Source organism: Myodes glareolus, chromosome 26 (assembly GCF_982192425.1).
Source record: "Myodes glareolus chromosome 26, mMyoGla1.1, whole genome shotgun sequence".
Lineage (NCBI taxonomy): Eukaryota > Metazoa > Chordata > Mammalia > Rodentia > Cricetidae > Myodes > Myodes glareolus.
In genome coordinates this window covers 7,652,280-7,674,695 of record NC_142051.1, presented here as the reverse complement: position 1 = coordinate 7,674,695, position 22,416 = coordinate 7,652,280, and the positions used below count along the sequence as shown (strand labels likewise).

At 37.5% G+C, this 22,416-nt stretch overlaps 1 protein-coding gene across 5 annotated transcripts in view; it reads right to left on the bottom strand.

The window, feature by feature from the left end:
* Tafa2 (TAFA chemokine like family member 2) overlaps nt 1-22,416 on the bottom strand; it is a 448,779-nt gene that overhangs the window by 122,039 nt on the left and 304,324 nt on the right. For all 5 annotated transcript variants that reach the window (XR_014999804.2, XM_085683417.2, XM_048418687.3 and 2 more), the window contains one exon: nt 9,780-9,886. Coding sequence is in view for 4 of the 5 variants with exons in the window: in XM_085683417.2 (XP_085539543.1) it covers nt 9,780-9,886 (107 nt within the window). In the remaining variant the exon portion in view is untranslated. The remainder of the gene's footprint in view (nt 1-9,779; nt 9,887-22,416) is intronic.

The following is a 22,416-nucleotide window of genomic DNA, read 5'->3' as shown; positions in this document are numbered from 1 at the left end:
ATAGAAGTTGGTATATTTTAAAAAATAAAAAATACAATATTAAAGGTTTTAAAAAAACCAATTGTCTTTTCCTACTAAAAAGGGTAGCTGGGTAGTTGGGGATGGTATTGAGTCCCAGCAGAGGGCCATACCAGTGTCAGGCTCTGTGAGCTTTTGAAGCTGGGCTCCTGCCCTGTCTGCTAATACTCTGGGTATGCAAAACCTGAAAGATGAAGTGTTATTCATTTATGAAATACTCTCATAAACTACAAAAATTATATCACGTTATAAAATCAACTATAAAGATATGAAAAGGAATTAATAAAAATATCAATTGTAACAAATTTAGTAAAGCATTTATCATCTTTAATAAGAATTGCAAACTAAAAGGAGATGAAATTGGCAAAATTCTAAGAGAATAATATAAAATATTGACAAACATTTATGAATATAGTCATTTAAATTCCTTGTTGATGGGAAGGAAACGTTTGTTACCTTACAACTTAGATCAAAAGTTATTTATTTAAACATGCATGAATGTTAATTAATGAATTCTTTATGAGTCCAGTAACATTGTTATCTTATAAATTCTTCTCTTACTTTTTTAAATACCCTCAAGTAAACACAAAGTTGTTTAGTAATTATGATTATCATTGTCAAAACACAGTAACATGTTAATATTCAAACCAGCTGACCTAGCAGTTCTCTCACTACAAACGTAGTTAAGCAAAAACAAACCAATTTTATTTATCAGTGCTCACACAATGTTATTATTACTTAGGAAAACTTAAAAGAGCTTAGAGAATAAGATACGGTGGTTAAACAAATATTTTGAAGGAAACAAGAAGAAATCACAGCATACGTAAGAAAGGGGCTACAAATAGATATGTAAAAATCCTTTGTTTTTTTCCCTCTACAGATCCCAATATTTTATAAGATATATAAACATTATTTTGAATAACATCAAACAGTGTCTCCTAGAAATTGCTACATAAATAAGACCTGAAAAGTGGTGATATCAATACACATGATAACAAGGAAGGGGAAGGACCTTACTGGGTTCTACCTCCAGACAATACTACAGGCAACTAATGTCTGCTGAGAGGGAAAATTTTTTCTGCCAGGGATGAGCCTCTACTAAAGTTACCCAATAGGAAAGCAGTCAGCCCTAAAACCACATAAACACAAACAATAAAAATGGCCACAGTAGTTTGTGTTTGTGCATACAAGCACACACACACACACACACACACACACACAAACACATACATACAATAATAATAAAGAAAAGAAAGCTATCAATTCAAGTGTTAGGTTGGGTGCCATACATAGAACAAATTGGGAAGAGCTGAGAGGAAAAGATAAAATAGGGCAAAGATACATTTTAATTTTAAATATATATATTAATTATAAGTATCATTGTCAAAATACAGTAACATGTTACTATTCAAACCAATTGACCTAGTAATTCTCAATATTATATATATATATATATAATTTCAAATTATATATATATATATATATATAATTTGAAAGCATATAAACTAAAACATATGCAATGAAGTGAATAGGACCACATTTTAAAAGCTATGGTTCTCCAACAAACCAATAACATTATTAAATATTGAGAATTACAGCTCAGGACAGAGCATTCACCTCATGTAACAAGGTCCAGTGTTCAATCTCTACTACTGGAAAAAAAAATTTTCAAAGGAATGGTTCAGAATCTAAATAACAGAAGATGAAAATAATCCTAGAACTAACTTTATCCATTTACTGACATTCAAAAGAATAAATTACATGAATAAACCACTATATATAGACCTCATTTAATGGACTTGTTTTAATTAGCAACATATATTTCTTAGACGAGGGAAAGTTTTATATGCCTTTATTTGGGGGCCACTGACAATCGTTTTAGACAGTATTTATAAATAAATATTCTTGTGGCAGAGATTTGTCATTTTCTTCTCAAACATTTACTCCTCTGTGTTCTTTCTCTATGGAGAAGAGCAAAATGCCTTTGAGAGTAGATTTCCCACAATTCTTTGCTGGCTTGTTGCAGTCAGATTCAGCTGAGGAGTGTACAGAAGCTGTGTCCTCTCCTACTCAGATCCATTAAGTTTTCTCTTAAAAAAGGGGGGGGGGATTCTCCTGTGTCCTCTCATCCATTCTGCAGCTTATGTGTTCTAATTGTAGGAACCAGTCATGATAAGCTAAATATGAAGAGATTGCCCAAAGGAAGTTCTTTACTTCCAAACAATATCACCTGCCAGTGTAGGACTCAGCCATCGATAAGGTTAATAGAGGCCCAAGGCTCAGTAGTTTACCCTGAAGCAATACCTGGTGGTAGGAAGAACCACAAACTGAGATTACCCGAGTACCACCCAAGAACAGACCCTCCAAAGGAAATGCCTAACGTTCCAACCGCTGTAGATAGGACCACCTGCCAGAACACACTCACCAGGACACCCCTAGACAAATGTCAGCCAATCGGGAGTCCTGAACCTCAGAAACCCCTCACCCCCACCTTTACTACTATTCTCACTGAGCTCAGGGCTCTCTGTTTATTCCAATACGTTGGACATGAGAAGAGAACAAGTTTGCATAAAATAAAGGCTCTTTGCTTTTACATACGGGACTCGGTCTCCTTGTTGGTTTGAGGGGGACTTTGCAGATTTGGGCATAACACCAATCATTCTGAAATTTTATCTTTATAGCACTTTAATATCACTTATAATTAAACATTTATTTGTGAGACTATCTGATATATGATATCGGGGCTTTTCTCCCTGGATACACTATAAGCTCTACTAGAACATGGATCCTGTCAATTTTGCTTAATTATGTACCAATGGAACTCCTCTTAAAGTCCAGCATTTAACAGATACAAAATGTATTATATTCTGCCTCCTCAGCAGTTATTTAAATTAATGAATAAACTAATAAATAAGCCAAAATTCAACTTAAGAGCTACCTTTAAACTTTCTAACCATTGTTATTTTATCCAACAATTAAAATCTTTATTTTTTCAACTAAATTTTCTTAGGAAAAAAATAAACTCCATCACGAGTTCTAACTCAAATTATTAATTATATTGATTTACAGTAAGAATAGCCTGTATTTAAACTTGGTTACTCAAGCTAATTTTAGGGTTTCTTTTCTCCTCTGTTTAGTTCTCACACTATGTATCCAACCCAAATACTTACTGATGATTTGTTCACTTTAGATTTAGTTTGGATGTGGTGGATAGACAAAGAAAAGACACAAAAACATATTAGCTTTCTAAGATTAATGGCTATATTTTTCTTTTGGGAACTTGGAGACCAAAACTAAAATGTTTCCTCTCTGATCCCCAGTATCTGAAGCTGCAGCTAATGTAATTGCTTCCAAGGGGGAAATATTGCTTATATTTTCTGACTGACTGTCACAATGTTCTCAGCTAATCCCCCCCGAATTGCCCAGCTCAATATAATTATAAGAACTCTGGGCAGAATCTTTCCAAGGCAGCGTGAGCAATAACGTATGTGTCTCTCTGTGAAGGACTGTTGATTCCCGCAGAACAGAAGTTTGTTAATATGGTGACAACAGTTTCTGATTTTTAGATATCTGGTCCCTGAGGAAAAGGTGCAGTGGATTACGAGGGCGTCTCTGTGCCATAGCAAGGAAACGGAGTGGCATAATTCTCCATTTGGCTGCTCTTGAGAGCAGGATTTACCGCATTAGTCTACTGCTGCAGCTATTTATTGATTTGATCATTTCGTAGTGCACATCTGTCTATTCTGAAATTACCTGTTCACAACTCTCTGCTGTATGCACACCTTCCTCTTAAGTATTTCTCCTTGTCTCCAAGAATGCTTGGGAACATTTATACTTACGGATGTTTTGCCTGGAACATTCTACCCCCTTGATATCTCTCTGCAAAAAATGTGAAGTTATGCCCAAAGGCCTTATTTAAACAGATAATCCCTCCTCAGCACTTCCTATGCCTCTTTCCTCCTTTATACGCTCTCTACAGCATTTATCCCATAAAACATACTATTTTATTTCCTTTTCTTTTTATCTATTTTCCTACTTCAGAGATAAAAGCTCCATAAGACAAAGATTTTTATCTCTTTTATGGACTACTATATTCTCTGCCTTGATGCAGGTACTCAAAAAATATTGAGTAAACAAACAACTTTTCCATTACAAGTATCCAATATAAAATATTTCCACAAAATGACCATGGACTCAGTGAGTACAGGAAGGCTTATTTCTACAGATGACTGGAAGAAAGAGAAAGTTCTGATAAATAAGAAACTTTGATTATAACTGCATCAGCCTAGGCTGTCAGAGCTGTAAATCAGCAAAATGGGAATTAAATATCAGTGGAGTAGATGATCTGGGCAGCAATTGCTCTGGCAGCTGAAAAGAATATGTTGGGTGAAAAAATGATCCCATTAGGGTACCTCTTCGCTCTCCTTCCGCCACTGTATTCATCAGTTAGTATGGGGTGGGGAAGCACATAGTAAGTAGGCATAGAGTTCTCAGTGAAACATCAAGCAACCATCCCAGATGAGAGAGTAAGTGCTGTTGGAAGGAGATGGTTTTTAAAGTGTTCTGGTGGTATAATTTACAACCTCCTGTTCATCTGTAAACCCCATAAGCCACCACAATGGCCAGCATGGAAAGGTATACATAAGGTAAAATGGTAGCACTTATATTTCAGGGTAAAGAAGGAAGGAAGGAAGGAAGGAAAGAAGGAAGGAAGGAAGGAAGGAAGGAAGGAAGGAAGGAAGGAAGGAAGGAAGGAAGGGGAGAGAGAGAGAGAGAGAGAGAGAGAGAGAGAGAGAGAGAGACACCTAAGTGGATATGAGGCTTATTCAATAGGAGGGAATTTCTGCCTGGCACTGTGAACTTAGCCAACTCCCTGTGGGTGTTGAGTCATGGACACTCTATTGCCACATTCCTAAACCAGCACAATCCCCAACTACATCCTACATACTATTCTTCTAGCCACAGATACACGTAGCTTTCATCCTTATTCAAAGAAGACTCATTTTGCAGCAAACAATAACTATCACAGAAAACCACAACTGGTCAAAATGCAAGAACAATAGCCTAGGGGGTGCTGATTCCAAGCTGATACACCTACAACACAGTACAACCCCTTCACTTAGAGATCATAATAGCCTAGGGGGTGCTGATTCCAAGCTGATACACCTACAACACAACACAAACCCTTCACTTAGAGATCACATTGGGGGAGGGGAGCAAAAAGATCCTAAGTACCAGAGGACAACTAAGTCAGTAGTGAAACATGTTTCTGAACACGACACAGAACCTGCACCCACGAAATTTCAATCATATTGGTGCCTTAACAAGGCATTAATAGTGAAAACCCAAAATGACGTGTTGATAGGAATGGAATTTCACAAAGATGAACCACTAGATCAAAAACTACAGGCATACATAAAGCAAAGAAAGCCAGCCGACAAACTGCAATTCCAGAGAGGTTAGACAACAATGAGGACACTAAGAGAGTCTTACATAGATCTAATCTACATGGGAAGTAGAAAAAAAACAAGATCTCCTGAGTAAGTTGGTAGCATGGGGACCTTGAGAGAGGGTTGAAGAGGAGAGGAGAGAGGCAGGGAGGGGAACAGAAAAAAATGTAGAGCTCAATAAAAATCAATTAAAAGAAACAGGCCATCAATGGATTCCAAAAAAGGAAGAATTGGCCTTCTGCAGGGACAAGAGCCCTGATAGCCTATCCAGTCTCAAGTGGGCAGTTTTAAACACATACACATGAAAGTAACACTGAAGGACCCAGTGCAGTGTGTGTGTGTGTGTGTATGTGTGTGTGTGTGTGTGTACAAAACAACAACAATTAAAGATGTTGTGAATTTGAGAGGAATTTGGGAGGATTCAGAAGAGTGAAAGGGAGGGGTGGAAATGATGTAAACACAGTACTTATAAAATGCTCAAAAAACTAAAAAATTAAAATTCACAAAACTGTAGAGCAAATATAAATATGATATAGTCCCTCCTTCTGTAGAGGACTAAATGTCTAATTTATTTCTCAAAACAAATTAGAAAATCTCATAAGATGGAAAGCAGAAAATAAGAGTGCAAACCATAAAGACATTATATTGCAGAAAATTCCCAGGAAAGAAAACAATTTTAGAGGCATATAATAAATAAAACTAAAGCCCAATAGTGGACAAAAGCATAACTCATACACAAGAAAACATGAATGTTTCTGAAAGACCTGAGTACATACTCCAAAGTGTAGCACGGAAAGATCTGAAAAGTAGAAATGTCATACCAAAACTGAGCTACACAGGGAGAACAGTGTTGAGAATGTCATCACGCACATTGCACTTGACTGGCATCCTAGCTTACTGGTAGGAGAGGCAGCACCTATATTCTGTTCATGAACAATATTAATCCGTGGACTCAAGAAGGCGAACAAACAAACCCAGTAGTGAAGAACTTCAGCACCAGATAGGTCATGACAACATGGAGCAGGGCTGCCAGATTTGAATCCCACTTGCCACATTTACTAATCAGATTCTGATCAATAAAGCTGTTATACAATAATACCCATCTCATTAACTCTTTTGAAGATTAGATGACTTAGTATCTAGCTAGGATGTTCTTCAGTGACACTAGATTACTTTAAATATTTTTGCCTTGAGCATTCACCGAGGTATTAGGAACCAGAGACTGGTTTCTTATTGTAATTGAATCAGCCTGATTTGCCTAAATTTCATCAAGACATGTTCATGTAATGAAGAGGAGATATGCACGGAAGAGTAACAAAGAATAAAGGATGTGTTAGATGAAAGAAATGGCCATTGTGCTCCCATACCCCAAAGAGTAAATCTTGTTTTGCTTCACTGAGCCCAGATTGGAACGGATCCTAGGTTCTCGCCCTATTATTATTTAGAATACAAATATAATCATTCCAGGGTAGATACACCAGATATCTATCTCTAAGGTCTTGCCTTTATAAGAGGAAACAGCCGCAAGTATTTCTTGCCTAACTGAGGAAGTTAATTAAACTATAAACATTTAGGCCTTACCAAACAGCTATAGAAATGGCAGATTTGTGACAGGTGAAGCCAGTGGCAGCGTAGCCTGGGGATTTTATAGAAGAAGCATTGGAAACCCAGTGAAGGGCGAAGGCCCTAACACAGGTGATGGCACGAAAGAGATGTAACTAAAGTATCTGCCACGTAAAAACAAGTAAATTCATAGTACTAAAACAATAACTTTATGGGCAGAATAAAATACATAACTTACATAATAAAATGCATAATTGTATGAAAGGAACAGTAAAGGTAAAGTTGGTGGTTTGAAAATTAATAAATCGACCAATATCTGAACAAATAATAAAAGTGAGATATATTCAGGATGGAAGAAGAAACAGAGAGCAAGGAACAAAAAGACAAAAAGGAAATATTCAGAGTAACTTTATCTGTGCTATTAGACTAGAGCACCATTCAGCATTGCTACCTCCAAAGAAACTTGCACATGTGCACTGAAAGCAATGTACAATAATACTCTTAATCTGCTGTTCAGAACAGGAAGAAAATAGAATGCAAAATGTCTATGGTTTTAGTATGTTTGCAGTAACTTCATGGATCACTGTGGAAAATCGGTGTGTTATACTTTATAACATACCTTAAAAGCACTGTTTGGAAAAATAGCAAAATTACAATTGAATACTTACTGCCTAATACTGTGTACACAAATTCAAGAACTACCCAAGCTAAGGAAATTGCTGTTAGAAATGTGCATTCATGCTCACATGAAGAGGTTATTGTTAATATAAAGGCATTCTAAATGGAACATTTAGAACAATGACTATGCTAGTATACTACGGGAGCGTGGGATGGAGTCAGTCTGCAGACACGGTTGGTTCAAGAGCACTAGAAGGGGTTTACCTCCCAACTTGTTGTTGAGAACGCTGTGTTCATTTTCATGAACATGTGCTGCTATACAATTGGTATTTACATTGCCCTTAGAATTCTGTGTGTGAAATAACTCAAGACAAAAAAGAATGGGTGAAGAGAAGAAGAAAAGAAAGGAGGAGAGAGAAAGGGAGACAAAAAAAGAGAGAGAAATCGCTCATAAAATCTTTATGCAAACTAATGGCAAGGTAGCAATGGAATAGAGAAAAACCTGGCCTCTCTGCTGCACAGTGGATTGCAGTTGGAGGTTGACATTGTCTTATACAATGCAGTGTTTTATGCTGTGAGACTGGAGAGATGGCTCAGCAGGTAAACATATTTGCTGTTCTTCCAGAGGTCCTGAGTTCATTCCCCAACAGTCAGTGTAGGCAGCTCATAACCTGTAACTCCAGCTCCAGGATAGCAGAGGCTGTGTTCTGGACTATATAGGCACCTACACTCACAGATAAGCATGTATCCACATAATTTAAATAAATATCTTTCAAAATGTGTAGATAAAATAAAGAAATATTTGAAGTATCATGTTAACAAGCAGGAAGAGGAGCTAAGAGTTCTGGAGCTGACACTGTACAGCATGACTTAAGGATTCTTAAATGTCGCTTTTATGGTGGCATTCACTTTGTACTCATTATAGAGGGAATGTGACCAGCTCTCTCACTCTCCTTCGACTGTGACTTTCCGATGACAATCAACAACAACATGGAATTGTGATTAAGTTGCTCTCATCAGAATTTTGTACCACATCAACAACAAAGCAAACCAAGATAACAATTATTAAAAAAGTTTAAAAGTTTGATTGACAGAACATGAGCTAATTTAAAGAAAAATATACATTTACAAACACACATGCCTCTATAGCCCAAAAACAGAATTCCAAATTAGAACAAACTCTCCACAAAACTCTCTTTCATGTAAAGTCTTATTTATTTGTTTTCAAGGCAAAAGGAGGGGTTTGTTATATCGACGTCAATTCCCACACCACATCTTTCATCTCTCTGTGTTAATGTTCCATTCAAGGCTAATTAAACGCATGTGTGTAAATAATTTAAGTGTTAGCAAATCCAAAGCACTCTTAATTCCTCCTTTACCTGAAAACAGAATAAGAAAGGAAATGGCTAGCCTTCGTGGTGGATAGAGAATTGAAGAGCAAAACCATATTTCACAGAAAAATCTAAATTGACTTCTCAGATTATGAGTACTTGATTACAGTAGATATAATGGAGAAATAGCCCCATTTAAACTCATTTGGAAAAGGCGGCCATTCATTATGCTGAGTCTAATGGCAAGAAAAAGGGGAAAAGGGAGTGATTCTGAGCTGACAGCACACACATAGACAAATAGTCTCACTTTTCCATGGTAGCACAGAGCCTACTGAGGATCATGATAGAAACAGTGTCCAAATGACGGGCACAGAGGCACAATGCCAAAAAAGACATGATCTACAAAAACCTAAAGTAAAACTTTGCAGATAGTGTATACATATGATTAATATATGTGCCATGAAAAACATTTTCTTTATGAAAATAAGGGCAGTTTGAAATTCATCTTTATTGCACACCAAGTCAACATTTTAACATCGCGATCCTTAAAAATGGAGGGACGACAGAATTTTGCATTCATTGGACAATATTTGCAGACCTGGCAGTCATCCTGAAAACACCATGTTTCTCCTTTCAAAGTCAACTCGAAGGCAGCTCTCTGCATTTTTACTGAGAGAAAGTGAAAATTGCTAGGGGGAGCCCACACCTAACAAAACTGAGCAGACCAGCAAAGACAGCGTGTTGCACTCTGTTCAAAGGAACCATCTCCCACAGACAGTGCGGGCCGCGCAGAGCTCACCTTTGTGATGGTTGGCGCTGGAAACAGCCTTCCCCCACAAGGTCACGATAAAAATGATCAGCAGCAGCTTTCCTTGTGTGGCTTTCTGTGAGTATCTCTTACTCATCCTGTGATACAAAAGCAAGACAATTCCTAAGAACATATAATCGTCGCATTTCTGTAATTGTACTACATTCAAGTCTTTCATGACACCTTGACATAATTGGCCCCAGAAAACTAAATTTCTCACATTGAAGGTTCTATTCATATAAATTATGTTACCACGTTGAGGTTTTTTTTATTTCTGTTATTTGTGGTTGTGGTATTTGTCATTGTTGTTTGGAGTAAGGTCTTGTTATGTAGCATAGGCTGGTGTTGAACTCATATGCTTCTTACCTCAGGTTCCCAAATATGAATGAGGATTACACGTATGAGGTACCATGACCAACTATGTAAGAACTGTGAATAGGAAATAGAAGTTTTCCAAACAAAGCCATTTTTATATGATTCAAGAATCAAGCAATAATTTGCCTTTGTCCATTTTTATCAACTGAAAACAACTTAGAAATTTTGACATTTCCTTGTTCATATAAATATAAATGCAATTTATTAAGGAAATTTGTCATGGCAATTCTAACAACATTGTTTACTTTCCCTCTTTGAAGGCTCTTTCTTCAATTCCAGACATTTACACATGTTCTACGACATGTGTACGCCCATACACACACACACATGTTCTATGGCATGTATATGCCCATATACATACACACAAAGTAATAAATGTTCATTACTTAGATGAATTCTGCTTACAATAAAGTCATTTCAAATTTTTTATTTGAACTGGGATTTTAAAAATAGCCTAGTAACACAGTTTTCTTGTAGCCAGCTAATCTTGTCAAACTAAAATGTACCACTCTGCAGTGGGAGACTCAATGCTGTTGAATTAAACTTATTGAACTTTACCAGAAGTAGGAGAAAAATGGAAAAAAATCAGAATTAAAAAATATTAATATTTTCAAATTAAACTCATAAAATTAAGGAAAGGAAAAGAAGTAACTACTTCTTTACCAAAACATTCAACATCTATTTTGTCAAGCATCCTATCCAGTGTTTCTCTTGTTCTTCAGAATATAATGTCTACCCTCGTTTTGTAGCTGATACAATTTAGAAATTTTCTTAAGGTCACATTTAATGATGGAATAAATATTCAAACTAAGAATGACATAATTCAAAAATCCTTATTTAAGCTACTTCAATGGTTAGGCAGAAGCAGAGCAAAGGTGGGTAGATTCTGTGTGGATGCTCTTACAAGCAAGGACAATACACACAACTCTCCCGGTACCTTCCAAATTCGAAGCCTACATCTAACTCAACATTTGCTTAAGCCTACAGACTCTGGCCTGTCTTGCTTCTAACAGCATTCTGGGTTTCTTCTTGGCCATGCCTGATGCTTCTTCCCCTTGAGGTCACTTAATTGCTCTTTCATCACACCTTTACCCCCAAAACAACCCGTCTTCCAATCCATGACCCGGGATAGCAAACAAATCTGAGTATACAATTCAAAGTGTTCTTTTACATGGAGAAATGCATGAAATAAATAATACAGTAACCCTTACACAACTTTACTTATTTTGGATCCATAGCTTTCAAGTTTCTCCTGTAACTACTGGGGTACTCCGCTAAAGTTTCTTCTACTGTAGCTCGGTATATTTATAAGAAACATGTGGCTCCCTTGTCACATGTCAAAGATAGTGCACAAAGGGAGAGAGATTTGAACATTTAAACTTACAGGGTCTAAAATCAGGTTTCTTGTTTATTGTCTATGTAAGTTTGAATAAATTACTTCATAACTATATTTTTATTTGCAGTAAGGATGGGTTTTAATAATATTGATCATAATTATAACTGGTATTAAGAATAAATGAAGGAGTCCGTGTAATATTTGATATTCACAATATATATTAAACACAAGTATTTGATTATATATTAGACTGACATTCCCAAACTGTGATCTCTAAATCATTGGCCCATGTAATGCTAGTTCAGCATTAGTGAAAGATGAATTGGGTAAATGTATTTTTTAAACAAGTTTCCAGATTCAACAAATTTAAGGAGTTTATTATTGAATAAAGTTTTTAAGAAGAATATTCTTAAATAAGCCTCTTTTTAAGCATTTTCCAGAATATCTTTTTACAGAGTACCAGAGTAGCATAGAAAAATAGTAGCATCATTGGAAAATCATTTAGAGAAACCCTGAGCTATAATAACAACCTGGCATAAAACTCTCTCAGTAAACAAAACGTTTGGTTTTAATCTTTAATTATATTATTTTGTGTCATTTAGCTCTCTTGGTTTTGATTGAAATCCTCTTAGTTTCATTTTTTTAGCCACTGCGCCTCCCCTTCTACATCCAATCCCATAATTCCATAGCAGTGCTTCTGTAACATAACACAGAGCAAAAGTCATTAGACAGCAAGAGCTGCTTAGCATAATTCCTGATAACAGCTTCGCCCGCCGATACAAATGATCTCTGCCACAAGGTCAACAATCCATCATTTTCCCATCCCACTGCACACCCACCAAATGAGGTGGCAGAAGAGACAGCTGATGACAAGACGCACGGAAAGAGAGATACCCACAAAGTTGCCAAGCTGTCATAGAAAAGCGCGAGATGAGAATGTAGGTGAACATCTGGAAGTGTGTAACAATACTATTTTCTTCCTCTCATACTATCAATACTCTGTCCAGTCCAACAATCATACCCCATTTATATTTCTTAAGTTACACACCTAATCTACTTTACTATGATAAAACAAGTCATGTCACCAACATTTCTCACTGGGCACAGTATGTTCCTCCTATTTCCAACTATACAGTGTCCCTCACACAAGCTGAAGCGTGCATCTGACCTTCCCAGATTTCCTACCCTTGCACACACATACTTAAAGTGTGTATCTGAGCTTCCCAGCTACACTGCCATATTCAGAGTTTGGATAAATATCATCAACTAAAGATAATGCAATCTCTATGCCTTAGAAAAGCAGTAGCTATGATGAGGTCCCCTTGCTTAAAACATGTGATCTTCATGTGACCTTCATGTGATCTTCCAGTCTCAGAAGGGGGGGTGCATAGTCCTTATCCGAGGGTTTTCTGACCCTAATCTCATGCTCTTCCTCTTCAGTTCTCAATTTCCTTCATGGCCTCCACCAAAATCTCAGTTCTTGTCAGCTGACACCTGCCCTCCATTCCCAGCAACTCTCCCCAAATGCCCCAGATGACTAACGTGTATCCACTGGTCATCATGCAGCGCAGGATTCTTTCTATAGGATTTATTCAAGACCATGTTGAATATCATTTTGCTGCAGTGGCCGTTCACTACTGAATTACAATCCATCTTTTTTATCTCAATCCAGTCTAATATAAGAATTCTATATACAGAGACGGTGACTCATAGAATATGCATGGTGTGATCCAATTTCTAGTTTAATAATTGGTAAATGCATATTTGTTGAATATTTGAAGAACCTGTTAGCCAAATATATTCTGTAGTTTTTACCACAAGGAGGAAGCAAGTGTATGTCAATTATCTCTTTAGCATGCAATTAGGAGGTGACAAATAGGAACAGAGTGAGAGGAGACAGAGAAATGGGAAAAGGCGAACTGAAAAGAAGAAAAAGAGTGAGAACTCAATTCTCTAGCTTTTTTATGACTTGAAAAAAAATAATTGAATTTGAGCAAAATGGGATAATGGAGTGATTAATAATCTTTTGACAAACAGACAAAAACAAAGAGGGAAAAGCTGAGAGGCACATTTCTTCTCACCTTTGTACAAGGGCCGCTGAGGAGACAGCCTTTTTTGCTATTTTCTACCCACTAGATTGCAAGCGAAAGTCTTCTCCTACAGATTAGAACTGTCAGATTCATCCGTAAAAACAGTAAAATTTCAGCGAATTGCCAACCACAAAAACCAAGTGGAGAGAAACTGCAAGCTAATGGGTAAATGCACACCGAAGATGAAACCTTGAAATTGCTGCCTGAGCAGCAGGAGCTTGCGAGGAACACGGGGATGCGGGATAACTGGGAAATGGTAACCTTGGCAATCAAGGATGCTGAAGCGAAGTTTTCAAACTGGAGGACTGAGAGTCTCTCACCCTTCACCTCTGAGCCACTTGTTTCGGTTCAGTCACGGAGAATTAGACTTCTGGATATGTTTTGTAGCCCCTTCACTCCCTCCCTTAAGAAAAAAAAATGTGATTTGTAACAAAGCAAGAATATAAAACGTGCTATGAGAAAAAGAAATTGCTCATGAAAATAAAAGGAAGCTTAACTGGTCTACAAAAGATAATGTAAAATCAAAGGAGAGTGTAGAAGGAGAATCTGGAGCCTAGGATTCACCGCCCAACCTCATCTTGACTGTAGATACTTCTGTAGAAATAAACATCACATCTGACAAAATATTTTAAAAGCCTAATTATGACCTGCATGTGTACCAACCCAGGTTTCTTACAATGGCAAAGACTCTGACAAGCAAACCTACCATGACAATGTCTCTTTTAGGATAGACTAAGGCTTGTGCCCTCCTTCTAGAGACCTGAATGGTCTTTATAAGATGTCAATCATGTTACACCACCACAGCATCTATTGCTTTAAAATCTTGAATTTCCCCACTCAGAGGAGGGAGAGTAAAATCCAAGTTTTCTGCTGAAGAAGAAAAGCCCTACAATCTCCAAGCTCAGCCTCTCTAACCGCAGGTACCATTTCTGATTTTATACTTGACTTTCCAACTCGATCACTTGCTCCAACTTATGTCAAATTTAGTTATAAAACTTTGCTTTGCAGTTTAGAGTCTGTTTCAGGCTTTGTTTTTGTAATGAGCCCACAGAGGTCACTTCCTGGAACTCTGCCCCCTGGAATCCAGGCAAGCACCTCCAGAAACATTCTTCCAAAAACCCACGACATCATTTATGCTCTTGTAACCTGAAACTGTCCCATCCGTTCCTCTACACATTTGTTTACATATGCATTTTCTCTTTTCCTGTTAAAATATAACTACCAGCTTTACTCTATTGTATAGCACCCAGAAGTAGGATGGGCTATTTGAATCACTTTTCTATTACTATTATTTTTTAATCAATGTCATATGTCCATCATCACATTGGAGTACTTGAAACAATACTATCAGACACATCGAATTGAAACAGGTGTTTTAAATGCTCAGCATAGCTGCTATATTAATGTCTTATTATGAGCCTATCTTGTATTTTATTCATTTCTTCACAATACTGCAATTTTGGTGGGAACAGAAACACTATTGATTTATTCCTAGCAGCACATAGACAAAATTGTAGGATTCCTGTAATGCCTTTGCCACCTACAGGTTGAAATGTTATGGCAAAGAAATGCATTATCATTTAAATGATTTCTCAAGAAAGATGCAACATTCGAAGGTTCCAAGCTCTAATGCTCAAACCAGACACAAAAGCCATAAGGAAAATGATGCAGCGATCTAAGATACATGGGAACATGAGAGAGACATCTGAAATGATCAAGGCTGAGCTGCATTACTGCTCCTCTGCTTTGACAGCTGGGACACTTGCCCTCCTTTTCTATCTATAAGATCGAACGACATCCATTTTCTCTGAAAATGTCACTATAACAAATAGGAGATTGCCTGACATTTGAACTTAAAAGAATGTATGTGAGGTGTTACCACTTCTCCAAAGGCCCATCCCTAGTAGGGTAGGCATATAAGACAGAAATACTTACTCACATGGGGCTCTAGGCACCCAACATAAAGTAGTTAAATTAATTTGACAAATTTACTTATCAACTCTGACTCTAGCGACCACATAATGGAATATATGAACACTATTATCTGCTGCTAGAAAACTGTAAATAATAAATATTTACATATTTAAATAATAAATAATGGAGTATAAAGAGGCAACACAAAGTGTGACACTGAGTTTTCTAGTCTGTAAGTGTTATCTGGAACACAATTGCTGGGAATCATCTAAGAATCAAAATCACAGTGAAACAATTTTAAAAGCGCATATGCTTTAATCACAGATGAGGACTTCAGCTGTATTTTGGAATTTATCCTAAATCTAAGAACTTACAAGGCAGAATGTGAAACAGCTAAACACTGAAAAAGTCCTGAAGAGGCATATTCTCAGACAGATTAGCAAAATAGAGATACTCATATTTCAGAGTTTAGTTATCAAATCTATAAATGTATAATGCGCCACGATCTTAAGTCTAGGACAATGCTCCTTAAGGAGGAATTACACCAAGAAGAGCATGCCCTGAAGATTTGAATATTACTATATAGGCATTTATAGTTTATGTTGAAAATCTACTCATTCATTCAACATTTGATTCTGTTATATCTTTGAGCTAAACTGTGAATGAATTACAAAACCATATATGAGAATCCTGAAGAGTAACTTTAAAATCATGAATGAGTAAAAGGGGCTGCTCCTGGATCCAGATCTGCTGACTACAGGCTCCCTTCCTGTGTCAAGAGTGCCTGGTCAATGGTCAGCATAATCTAATGAATCCTAATAGCATGAGTTGCATTTTAGACATGTGTGTACCAAAAAAAAGAGGTTGAAATGAAGGACTTATTTCCAGTAATACAGAAAATAATGAAGAGATAGTGAATTAACAGTACTGTATCCATGTCTGAGCACTCCAGAACTATAAACAGTTATGCCTTAAATAGTGTACAATTTATCATTCATAAAACTGTGCATTCTGGATAACCACGAGCTTCCACATTTGCAGCTAATTACTTTGTATCTACTACACACCTGTATGCTGACATTAACTGGACTTGTATCTACCAGAACCAGTATGCTGATATTAGCTGATCTGAATGAAACATTTTTTAAAAATGTTCTGCCTGAATGTACACCTGCAAACCAGAAGAAGAGATCAGATTGCATTATAGGTTGTAAACCACCCTATGGTTGCTGGAAACCTCTGGAAAAGCAGCCAGTGCTCTTAACCTCTGAGCCATCTCTCCAGTTCCTGATGGAACTTTTTCTGCAGAGTGACAACCTTGGGTAGGGGAGTCAATTCAGACATGGAGGTATGCCACTTTGTTATACTCTACCTGTTAGAGGAATGCTCCTCAATGTCACAAAGTTTTAATTTTGTCTTCTATAATATTTGGGTCATAGAGTTTCCCTCAGTGAACTGGTGGGTGTCAAATTATTTATTTAAACCACTCGTCTCTTCCCTCACCCCCTCCAGGACTTAACTACCTTTATTTTCTGCTTAAAATAAATATGTAAAGGGGAAAGGGATGAGGTACAATAGAGTTAGAATATGCTAGAAAACAAACACCTGAAATTCTAGTCAGAGTTAAGATCAATAGTAAAGGGTCAATTGGTGTTTGAAGGAAATAACTGTGAGGATTCTAATTGAGCCCTAAATGAGTTGATTATCATTATTAACTTCAAAAATGCATGAAAATCGATCTCCAGAAAATGAGCATCATGTACGCTGCCACACAGGGCGGGTGAGCCTAGATATGGGTTTTCTTTGTGCTTGATGTGATGTAGAAAACAGCTTCTATTGCCAAGAGGTACCAACAGCTCATAGCTTGGCTTAGCAGTGGAACTAAGATGAGAACTTAGAGACAAGCATGCAGCCCAAGGCAAGTCCGATTTCCACTCCACATTAGGTCCTTGCTTGCCTGTTTGCATTTGCCTTGTATTCCAGTGCTTTCTGTAGCCCTGCAAGCACTTCCTTCTTTAGCTCCTCTTTCTCACCTGACTTCCTCCAACTGCTACATTTTTCCAGCTTCCTTTCAACAATTATCTTTTCCTATTCCTGCCACTCCTTGACCCTCTTCTAGGTGGTCAGCTGAAAGGGCTTGAACTGCAGAACCAGAAAGGTTCTCAGCAACTGAGTTTTTACTCTGTCTCAAGAACAAAGGGCTCCGGGAAGACGGCAGTGTATGAACAGATGAGGCTTAGAGCCTATTCCTTCAGCTAATCTTCCATGCCTGGGCCTTCCGGGCAGGTCATTTATTAGTCTCCAGGGAGAAAGACTCGCCTTGAGTCACGTTCATCACCATCTTCTTTGGCGGGTTAATGGTGTTGAAATGGGGCACACAGTGCCTTGGACATGGCCATGGGTTCCTCCCTTCTCCTATTGCTTTTCTTTTCCTCTTCTGTAGCTGATCTTTGTCTTCTGTGAGAATCAAAAGGGAAAGGACAGTTCCATATTTCTTGCCTCTGGCGTGGGGAGTTTAAAGACACCCCATACTGTGGCGCAGTTTGAGCTCCGCCTCATCGTCTCTTATTTTTCTCAGTGCAAAATCTGGTGACGTGCGGAAACAAAGTACATAGAAAGACAGAGACTGGAGTAAATTTCAAAGCTTTCATTCTCTGATTTCATCTTTGAATCTCACTCTCAAGATTCTTTTCTCAATTCCTAAATCAAAACCCACAGCTAAGGAGGTGGTTTCACAGCTAGTCTCTTGGGCAAGAGGGCCCAATTTCAAAAATTCTGGGATCAAGCTCCCATGCTTTGAATGTGTATGGTTGCAGTGTCGTGAACTCCTCAGACTCCTGTTCTGCTATACGTCTGCAGGTCGGGAGTCTGGGGGTCTCAGGAGATCTTAGTCACAGATCTGGAGAATAACAGGATAATCTCTTTCTTCTTATTCTTGAGATGACATGTGTCATATATAGAAATAGAAAAGGGTAAAAGCTTAGAGGCAAAAGATAAATGGGATAATTTAAGAAAAGCTGACTAGAAATAAGCCAAGCTAAGGCTAGCATTTCTAAATCAGAAGAAGACTCTGTGTGTGGTATATTTGGGAGTTGGGTGGCAGGTCCCCGCAAAGAGCAAAGAACAGCCAGTAAAGAGTAAAAACACAGCTACACTCTCCCTGATTCTGGGGATGCTGTTTGACTTACTCATCTTTGAGGAAGTGAAAGTCAACTGTTGGTGACCTGGTTCATGGATTTCTTAACAGGTTTCCTGTCTCTGCAGTGGAGGACTTCCTGAACTCTTCGTTCTTTCCCTCTTCTCTACTTCTTACTGCATCTTCACTCTTTTCTGCAACTCTTGCTCCTCACATCTTTTTAGAGTCTCTGCCTTGCAGGTGCCACACCAGGACAGTAGGTTTGCCTTTGTCTTTCATTTCATTCCTTCTGGAAGCACCCTGAGCAGCGCTTTCTGCCTCTTCTGGTTAATTTTTAAGAGGAAATTCCATTTTATGAAAGGTAGAATTTCGCTGGTGACCACAAAAGTGGCCCAAATTTTCGTCTTCATTTCAACATGGAGTTTTTCTTTCTGCTCCAGATCTTTCTGAGTAGAGAGTCTCCTGGGTCTCAGAGGCTGAAGTGAATAAGGATGTCCTCCTGATCTAACCCCTTCATCATACCGGAAATAACAGTTATTGGATACAATGGAATATTTCTGAAGACATTTTTTCCTGTCTCTTTATACTAAGTGTTGTCAACTGGTTTCAAAAGTGTGTCACTACCTTGTTGAAGTTTAACGGTTCTCTAGGAAGGTTTGCCCTGAAAAAGTTCTTCCGTCTCAGTCTTTCCAAGAAACTTATTCTTCAAGTTGGCCTTCTCTTCAAACCACAGTTATGTGTCTTCAGAGCCTTCCTGGGTATCCAAAGATGAAAAATTGATGAAGATTATGGGGACACCAAAAGACTAAGCAGTTGTTGCTTGTGACATTGCTCCCACATAGTGCAGAAAAACAGGTTTTACCAATAAGTGTAACACTATTCTCAATAGATTACACTTTACAGTTAATTTATCTCTCCATTCATGCATCTCTCCATCTCCTGCAGCCTTGACTCAGAACTACAACCACCTTTTCAATTCTCTTTGGAATTCTTGCAGTCTGGCAGATAGTTAATATTAAAAATGAGCTGTGCCTCACCCCTGCACATATTGACATGGAATAAGCAATCTCCAAATATTAACAATGATACATTCATTGAGAATACTTCAGATCAACTCCCTTTATTCAACAAGGAATAATGAATGAATCTACTTCCCTATTCTTATGGTAATATATCTATAAGTTATGTTAAACATATGTCCTTTGTTCTTGAATGATCAGATGGTGTGTTTTCTTCCTTTCCAGTGGCTCTATGTAGCTTGAAGGCACTCACTCTCCAGATTTAAACTGCTTAGCTCCTTCCACTTCTCCATGCTAACCTTAAGCTACAATACTTCTCTGCAGTCTTGTTTTATGCTCAAGGACTCAACTTTAACATTTGTTCATTGATTTAAGAAACAAAACATGAACTGTTGTTCCACAATTAAAGTCTGTTGCTTTTGATGAGACACAGTTAACCAAAAATGGGGAGGTAATACTCTATGACCAAAAAATATATTTCATGAGAAACCACTATAATAAGAAATGTATGGCATAAAAAAAATCTCATGAGTAAATCTCAGTTTGTATGAGCTTAAATTTTAAGTGTATGAGAACCATCTGTAAAATAAGCTTGATTTAAATAATTTAATGTATTTAAATAATATAAAATGGATGCTTACTGCCAAAATCTTGACAATACTTCTAAAAGAAAGATATGTAATTGAAATCTAGACACAACAAAACCTCATTTTATATCTGATCTCTTGCCCTACAAGAACTTCAAGCAAAAAGGCTAACAATTAGAAAACTTCACATTTGCAACGTCTCATATGCACACAGAAATAATGCTACATGGAAATATGACTATAAACTGGTGGTAGGAAACAGGCACTTCATGGACAAACATTGTCCACCAAGCATCCACTCATGACAGCACTGTACAGTTCTTTAGTGGAGCATCATCAAAAAGAACAAGAAAACAAGCCTCATACACTAAATTTTCTCCTGCATAGATCACTAAATGAAAAATCCATCATTTAAATTGGTGGTTGTATGTGGTAAAAACACAGATAGATCCACACATCTATCTAAGTTTCATATAAAGGCTTCCACACAAAGTTTTTATTTCATTTTAAAATGAAACATTTCTAGCTATTAAAGCAAAGTTTTATTTTTATTTATTAAATCATAATGAAATTAGCCCTACATGTTCTCTACTCTGTTACTACTGGGACTAGTTAAAACTTTTATTCCTTGAGTTCCTATTCTCTTAAAAAATGAGACCACAGGAAGTCTTCACTCTGCTCCATCCTTCATCTTAGCAACTCAGTAAAAGGATGAGTAAAAATAATAATAAAAAAATCTTAAAGTCTGTTAGCTCAGATAAAATGCATGCTTCAAAAAGGACACTCATTTGCACTATAGTTAAAATTATGAATAAGAATATTTAGTCATCCAACACCACCAATATCCACTGAACAACAACCAGTTAACAGCCCATATCCAAAACATAAAAATACCTTTACCAATAAACCTGAATAATACTGAACAATCCTCAGCACAAAACCTCATCAGAGGTTAGTGAAAATGTAAACCCCTGAAGACTTAATTTATACATTTATTTCTGAAAAGCATTCACATTAGCATATTTGAGCCTTACCATCAAATTTAATTATGAGGGGTAAATAACGACTCTCCGATTAGACATTGAGGCCAATTCCACAAGTGAAAATCTACACCTGGTAAGGTAACGCCGCCCAGAAGCCCATGTCGAGGGAGGTCCTAGGCACTTGGGAAGAAACTGATGTTTAATTAAATTGACATAGCATGAAGCACCTTCTAAATATACAGGCTTGTATACATAGGTACTTGTATACATAGCTACCACTTTCAGCCTTTACCAGGTGATGCATGCTGAATACAGAGACTCAGGGCTATATGATGTGTGGAGAAAAAGTCATAGTTCTGTTCTCCACCTTAAACAAGACATTTGTACCATTCTCCTGAAGGACTGGGGAACACTGCAGAAATATAAGAACCAGAAAATAGGGAGAAGGGCTACAAATGTAGGTTACTGTTTACATCCTCTAGGCGGTACACAGCCACTGCAGTGACTTTACAGGAGCTGCAAATGCCTTTACCAGGCCTGAACAAGAATTGACCCACCAACAGCCAGGCATGGACTAGGAGGTCTCAGGAAACCTACCCCTCAGTGCTGAATTCTTTCTTACTGACAGATTCTGGGAGAAAGAAGTCACTGATTTCATTTATGTACCCAGTGGTGACTTAATCCAGCTTTTCAGAGGATAGTCAATGCCACTGATCAAATCAATGATCAAGTCACACGATGGCCCTGGTTAAACTAAACAGGCCACAAAGCAATACCAAAGGGGAGGGAGGGAAATGGAAGAGGAAAGAGAAAGACTAACCCGAGTGTTTATATGCATGAATTTAATTGTCAAAGAACTAATAAATAAATAAATTAAACCAAAAATGAAAGCATTAAGACATATGAAGGATAGTGGCAGCTGTGTCTTACAAGGCATTCCATTCTGCCTTCAAAGGAAAGCAGAAAAAAGAAGTCCAAAAAGAGAACGTTTGATCAAGTTCGCCAGAGTATACCTTTTCTTTTGAGAGATATAGATTAAACAGAGTTAGTGAAGTGTGTCAGAGGCTAAAGGTACTTGCCATCACACCTCTCTACCTGAGTTCAATCCCAGGGACCCACAGAGTCAGAGGAGAGAACTAGTTCCCACGGATTTTCTTCTGACCTCTTGCAGCCTCCGGCATACTTTAG